The following is a 7014-nucleotide window of genomic DNA, read 5'->3' on the forward strand; positions in this document are numbered from 1 at the left end:
GAAGAATATGCTGCTGCAAGGTGCAATTATGATTTAACAGTCAGAAGGTAAACATGTTTCCATATATATATATATAGGCCTCATACAAATGCCTTTAATATATGTATATAGCCCCTTAGGATCACATTTTCTGTCATTCCTGAAATTTTGTATCCATAAATTTTTATCCTAAAGAGCAGGAAGTTGAAATATTATCAACAGCAATTCCCCCACCGGTTTCATAATGATCAGCAGTGATGATTCAGTGTGGCTTTTTAACGGCTGCATACTGTTAGGATGACTGCTCCCTTGCATACTTTCAATAGATGATTTAGCTTTGGTACTCAAAGCAATATCCCGAGCCAAATGCATTCCCTTTTATTACTATTTATATTTGAGCCAGATGGATGAGTAGTTTCCATTTATATCTTCAATAAATATTTATTGTCTGAAGAATCACACAGCACTTTCTTATTGTATTACAAGAGATGGAGCAGAGCACAGATTTAAGGCAGTCAGGATGTTCATACTAACAGCCTGCTTTCCTTAATGACATTATAGACCATTGTGATTTATCTTCACGATAAAGAGAGTATATTATCTGAAAAACTACTGACCAAAACACAATTGTTAAAACTCTTTTTTAATAACTGAGGTTGGGAGGAAAATATACATGTGCATTCATTTTCCTGCATGGATGCTTTCTGCTATGGGGCGTGTTATTGTGTGTATTCCACTATAATTACATTATAATTGCTAAAACATTTGCAGACAATATTTCTGAACGCTCATGACTCATGTGTTGTAAACCTGCAGCTTGCTCTCCTCTAAATATGCAGTGCTGTTCTAATGAACCTGCCACAGCAGTGTTTCCCTGCCCCATGATTGCTTCCTTCCCGATTCAAGGCTGCGCTGAAACGAATGAGATAGGCTCGAGCGCCTTGAAAAGTATTACCAGATAAGGAGGGAAGACAGCAACATTAGTAAGGAACGGAAGAGCAGCCTGGAGATAAAGTGCAAGTGACTGAGGGAAAGTGAAGAAACCAGCCAAGTTTTTAGGGTAAAAGCAGACACTCTGTGGGTTTATGTGCGTGGTAATGGTTGAAGAAGACGAAATCCGCATAATTTTAGTTTTTACTTTTATGAAAATACCGCACAGTACAGTAATTTGCTTAACACAGTGTTATCAAAATACAGAAAAGGCAGAATTCCTGAACAAATTCAGGATATTTCATGTAAAAAAGTGTAACTGAACAAAAGAAAAGCATACATTACATTGATACGGTATTAAAATACATAATCAGGAATGTTGGACATGAATCAACAGCATCAGCAGCAGCAATCCATCCTCTTGAACTTTACTGACAGCATACAGTCAATAAAAAATTCAGAAAAATGCTCTAATGACATTACAAATGTGGTCAAAATTTGTCACAAAAGGGCATAGGCAGCCTGGTCGATATTTCAGCATAAACAAACACACATTAGCTTCCATGTGGAAATTCTCCAAGAGCGAATTCCTTAGTACAAGTGTCAAACATTTACACCTGCAAGGAAGTGATGGGTTTTCTATTTTTTCTCATTCGCAGAATTTTTCCTTGGCCTGGATGCTTTTTCCATCCTGGAACAAAAACAAAAAGAAAAAAAAAAAGCATAACAGCTGATTAGCATAACATATAACACTAACAATTGTGCACTTTTTAGTCTCACATTTAACCAAACTGGCTTTCTAGGAACAGATTTTGCTTGGTTTCCTCCAGATCATAGCACAGCGATTGGCAGCAGTGGATGAATGCTTTGGAAAGCATCATCCAGCCTGAGTCAAAGCAGTAGTTTTAATTTTTCAAGATACCAAGCATTTTTATGCCTGACAATAAATCAACTGAGCATAATTTGGTCTCTTTCCAATTCCCCCCAGACTTTCTGAATTTTCTCCTATTTCCATCCACTAAGTGGGTCTGAGTGGCAATTCGAATGCTGCCATTATTGAATTAAGCAGTCAGAAAATTCTCCTGAAATTATCATCTTCAGATAAAGACTTCACAATGAGCTGTGAAACATACGCCCATGCACCCTTCCCGCCCGGCTCAGGTTTGCACACCTTTTGCGCACACGTCCATGCAGGCTTGCCGCGAGACAAAGTTGTTGTTGCTCCCACCGCAGCCTGAGTAGACAAACTCCTCACACGTCTTGGTGGCTGTGTTATAGTAATAGCGAGGTATGGTGGCTGAACACTTCCCTTTGTCCAGAGGATCCCGGCAGAGCACGGGGATTGCTGTAACACAAGGAACACAACACAAGGAAGAGCTCGCCAGTTATTGTTTAATCATTTCCTTGTGAATGCAATGACTTTGTCTATTGTGTATCCTCACAGGGATGACTCAGGGGGGTAATCTGCTCACCTTTTTTTGGACTGCAGTACTCCATGCAAGAGGCTAGATTAAGGAAGCGGTTTGAATTCCCCTGGCAGCCACCGTAATTAAATGGCTCACACTGCATGGTGGTCATGTTGAAGAAGTAGCGGGAGATGAGACCCCGGCAGGGTCCCTCTTCTTTAGGAAATCTGCAGATTGGGGGAACCTCTGTGGAGAAGAATGGGAAAAAAATCAACATTTAACAGTGAGATCTGGTGAAACAACACTAATTAATTCATATGAACAGGTTAACAACCAGAGAGGCACTGGCTAGTTTCCTAAAAATGAAATAAAATGGACATGCCTAAGGTCACCATCACTGATGTATCTGCCGAATGTCAGTTGATACTGAAAGAAAATGTAATTTATCTGTGTCAATGCCCAATACTTATGTGTTGTGGGCTGGCTAAATGTTCAAAGATGATGTAAAGAAGAGCTGAAAAATTTTAGAATAACATAAATAATTTCGTGTTTAATGACAATATTTTTTCTCCTGGAAGAGAAGGCAGGCTTAGTAGGAAAATCAAAAGCTAAAGATCAGCTAAATTGTTACTTAAAACATGCGTACTGGCCCAGAATTTCATCCCTAATGATCCATGTATCATATCGATACAGGAATACCATGTATATAGATATGTATATAGGTATATAGATATGTAAGTAAATAAATTCAAATAATCTGAACAAGTAGGCTCACTTCATTCATCCCCATTCTAAGATAATGTTAGTTGACTTTAACGTTACAAACCTGCATTAAATCAGCTCAACTGGAAACCCATCCAGCACACATTTTGGCTGGTTTGTAGGGAATTAAATACTTATTTCACTCAGTGACATGCAAATCAGTTTATACCTTTTGTGTAATGTGTTATTTCTGGAGTTTTGATTGATATTCTGTCTCACTCTCCATTGAAATGAACAGAGTCTGTTCATTTCTTTCTAAGCAAACTTGACATACTTTACTAACATTATTTCTCCCACTGTAATTCCCAATTTGACCTCATTCAATGACAAACTGATATATTACACTGACTTTGGCTTTATCCTTTAGGTTTTAGAAGTAAAAAAAAAAAGTGAAGTGAGATAACTTTATCTTATTGGACAAAACTGATTTTGACAAAGTTTCATTTTGAGGACATAGATGGCTGTTGGAAATGTAAGTAAACAGCAATATATGTTAATGCAATACTCAGCATATGACAATATCGTAAAAATCGCAAAAATATCACATGTTTAGGGAAGTATTGTGATAATATTATATCACGTGTTGTCTGACTCCCACCTCTAATAACTCACGGGTCAGGCTACTTACTGGGAATTTTGTAGCATGTCTTGTGGCACTCCTGAAAACTCTTGAAGTTATTGTCATTCCCTTGGCAGCCTCCATATTCGAAATCCTCGCACCTCTGGGTGATGGTGTTGTAGTAATACCTCTGGATATTGCCTCTGCAAGGTCCCTCGTCCACTTGAAGAAGGCACACGCCTGAAAAGCACCAAGCAGATTTTTATTGAAATACCCGAGGACCGTTGCAAGGACACGGAAAAGAAAGTTTAAGCAGTGCTTAACAACATGCGCCAAACTGGATCTGTAATACGCCCGAGGTCATGTGATAACCAACAAGCTCAGAACTGCTGTTTTAAAAAAGTTGATGAAAACATTGAAGAAGCGCGAAGAAGTAATTAAAAAACAAAACATGATGTGGAGTTACCTTTAGGTGGCAGCGCCAAAACGCAGTAAAACGAGGAAATTATTGTAAACAGAGCAAATGCGCAAAGCTCCATTGTGCAAAGTTTTGGTCGAGATCCAGACTTTTCCGCTCTGTCTACCATCCCCACTCAGACCTTGTTTTATAGCACAGTCGGGAAGAGGGACGGGCATGTACTGAGTCAGCGCGCCAAAGAAAAGAAATTATTGCAGTTGATTAATGACGTCAAATTCTGAATTACTTGGAGGAGCGCTAAATCATGTGACTAAGTCTTAATAAAATATGAGGAGGAACTTGCTCTGCTTGAGAGAGTCAGATATTTTCACTGCCACAGGCCACTGGTTCTAGTGATGATGATGATGATGGGAATGTGCACCAATCCAGTAACACACACAGCATCCTTGTAAAATTTCCACAGAGCCAATATTGCGTTGTATCTAGGGACACACACGCTTGTGAAACATTAACACATCTTTCTTGTCTGAGCCACACAGGCAAGTCCCCACCAGAATACCCGTCTGACCGGATCCGAATCCACACACACACACACACACACACACACACACACACACACACGCACGCACGCACGCACGCACGCACGCACACACACACGTACTTCCACTCAGAGTCACATTAATAGTACTGTGGCTCATGTTATTTCATGATAAAAGCGCTTCTTTCCACGATGTCCTACCATGAGAAATCAGCCTTATCTGCTAGTTAAGTTAAAACTCACATTAACATTTGTATTGGTTTAACACAGCAGCTTAATTCCATCCCACTGCTTTGGTTTTACCTTTATGAAGGATATTAACTGGAAAACTGCCGTGCATTCACGTTTAGAAGAACGACGTGTCTCCACCTTGACAGGTGGAGGCTAAACACAGATTAGCCGTCTTATCAAAATTAACCTGATAAATGAAGCGCCACCCCTTAACCCATATCCAAATGAGCCTGCAAGAAATCTCAGAGTTAAAATAGAACAAAAGTTACAAATTGAATCTATAAAAGACAAAAAGATACATCACCATGTTTTGTTTTGTTTTTTACATCAAGGGAGCTCAAATGGACACCTGTGTGAGTTGCCCACCCCTTCCTTTGTGTACTTGAGCTGCTGGTATGATCATTCAGTGGGGCCTTGTTTTAATCAGATTAGGGGATTAGAATTGTTTATGCTGATTACTTTATAACCCAGATTGAGAGAGAGGAGAGGGATTCTTCAGCAGGATTTCAGGGGTGAAGGACTGCTTCCTGTAAGCGTTCGTAAGTGCATTCATATCCCTTCTGCTAAGTCTTACGAATTGTGAACATTTTATTTAAGATTATTTATTTATCATGTGGAAGTAAGCATTAACAAAAAGGTTAAATGTTTCCTTTTTTTTGACAGAAAATGCCGGTCATAAATGTGGAGGATCTGACAGATAAGGACAAGGCTGTGATGGAAGTAAACCAGCTTAAACTTGAAGTCAAACTCGAGAGGTGGTTGGTAAGTTCTCCACACTGTGGTGATTTGTGTGCTCAGTATGCATTTTTGATTATATCCAAAAGTAAATATCAGACAGCTTCAATTTATTTAGTCAAACTAATTACATCACAAAGGCTATTCAAAACTGAAATACGCTTTCTGTCTGCTGCTTTCAGACATCTAAATGCTGTGAGGAAATCAAGGACTATATTCAGGCTCTAGTGGAGGAGGACACCCTCGTCAAAGGCATATCAGAGGAGAAGAACCCCTTCAAGGAGAAAGGTGGCTGTGTCATCTGCTAGACTGGACCTAAGGAGCTTTTCATATCTCAGATTAGTACCCAAGGACGTTCACCCAGCCCTTGTAAAATGGATTTGCAGACTGAGATAACTAGAAGGACACAATAAAGAAAACATTTATGATTTCCCGAGTAAAACAATTCTTCATCTTGGGGCCAGATTTGTAGCCTTCTAATTCTTTTTTAAAAATTTTTCTTTTGTTTTGTTTTGGGAAAGATGCACTACTTAAAAGTTGTATTTGGCAAGTGTTACATAATGCTTCTCTCTCATGTGGTGTATATAGTCTGAGCACATGGGCCCATATGTTGTTTCATTCACAGAAGCAACTGTCATTAAATGTGCACATTTATAATTCAGCCTGTCTCTGTGATTCACTGAAGGGTTGTAGAGAAAGTAGAGAAACAGATAAATCTTCATAACTTCATTTGCATACATACAGAGGGTTTTTTTTCTCTCCAAGCCTTTATGTGATCATTGCTATTTTGTTCCAATAATGATGGTGAACATCAAATTTGAGATTTTATTCCTTAAAGTACGACGGGTTTGCGAGTCTTCTCCTTATTTTTATTTTTTTGCTCATTTCATTGTAGATTGAATTTATTTTAAATCTTCTTTCTGTAGTTTCAGGCAGACTCCAAAAAGTTTTAAGGCTTTATTAATACAAGTACTTGAACTGAACACAGCAGACTAGATGCAGCACTGATAGAAAAAGAAAATGTTGTGTCTATCTAAAACCAATCCTGTGGAAAATAGGACTTTCTCCAAAGCCGCTTTCAATTTGCAGATTATTTCTGCTATAAAGCCCTCCAGGATATAAAATGAGTATCATAATATGTTTCATTTCTTTCCTATTCTGCAACATGCTTTAACACGCTTTCTGTCAGACAGCATAATTATTAGTAAAATTAATCCATAATGAAAATAAAAATCAATTGCATTTGGGCTCAAAATACTTTAAAAACAAAACCCACAGCCAAAAGCGATAGTAAATCTTGCTATTACATTGATGATAGTAACAATGTAACAACGTTAGATAACTTACATGGCTACTTTCAATGCTTGCTGGTGATAGAGTAATTATTTACACACCAGGGTACCCAATTTACGATATATTTTATGACAAAATTTCCCCCCAATAATGGTGGGAAGTC

General features: G+C 38.5%; 2 protein-coding genes across 2 annotated transcripts; one reads left to right on the top strand and one right to left on the bottom strand.

Moving 5' to 3' along the window:
* Positions 1-1099: 1099 nt before the first annotated feature.
* On the bottom strand, positions 1100-4257 carry tfpi2 (tissue factor pathway inhibitor 2). The gene is made up of 5 exons (XM_004547924.6): positions 4103-4257; positions 3706-3876; positions 2382-2561; positions 2081-2254; positions 1100-1600 (listed from the first exon to the last, which is right to left on the bottom strand). The coding sequence occupies exons 1-5, from the start codon at positions 4221-4223 to the stop codon at positions 1521-1523; spliced, it is 726 nt and encodes a 241-aa protein (XP_004547981.2). The 5' UTR covers positions 4224-4257; the 3' UTR covers positions 1100-1520.
* A 963-nt stretch (positions 4258-5220) lies between these two features.
* On the top strand, positions 5221-6219 carry gngt1 (guanine nucleotide binding protein (G protein), gamma transducing activity polypeptide 1). The gene is made up of 3 exons (XM_004547923.3): positions 5221-5362; positions 5487-5585; positions 5741-6219. Exons 2-3 carry the CDS (start codon positions 5490-5492, stop codon positions 5864-5866), a joined length of 222 nt encoding a protein of 73 aa, XP_004547980.1. The 5' UTR covers positions 5221-5362; positions 5487-5489; the 3' UTR covers positions 5867-6219.
* The last annotated feature ends 795 nt before the right edge of the window (positions 6220-7014 follow it).

Source organism: Maylandia zebra, linkage group LG22 (assembly GCF_041146795.1).
Source record: "Maylandia zebra isolate NMK-2024a linkage group LG22, Mzebra_GT3a, whole genome shotgun sequence".
NCBI classification, from domain to species: Eukaryota; Metazoa; Chordata; class Actinopteri; order Cichliformes; family Cichlidae; genus Maylandia; species Maylandia zebra.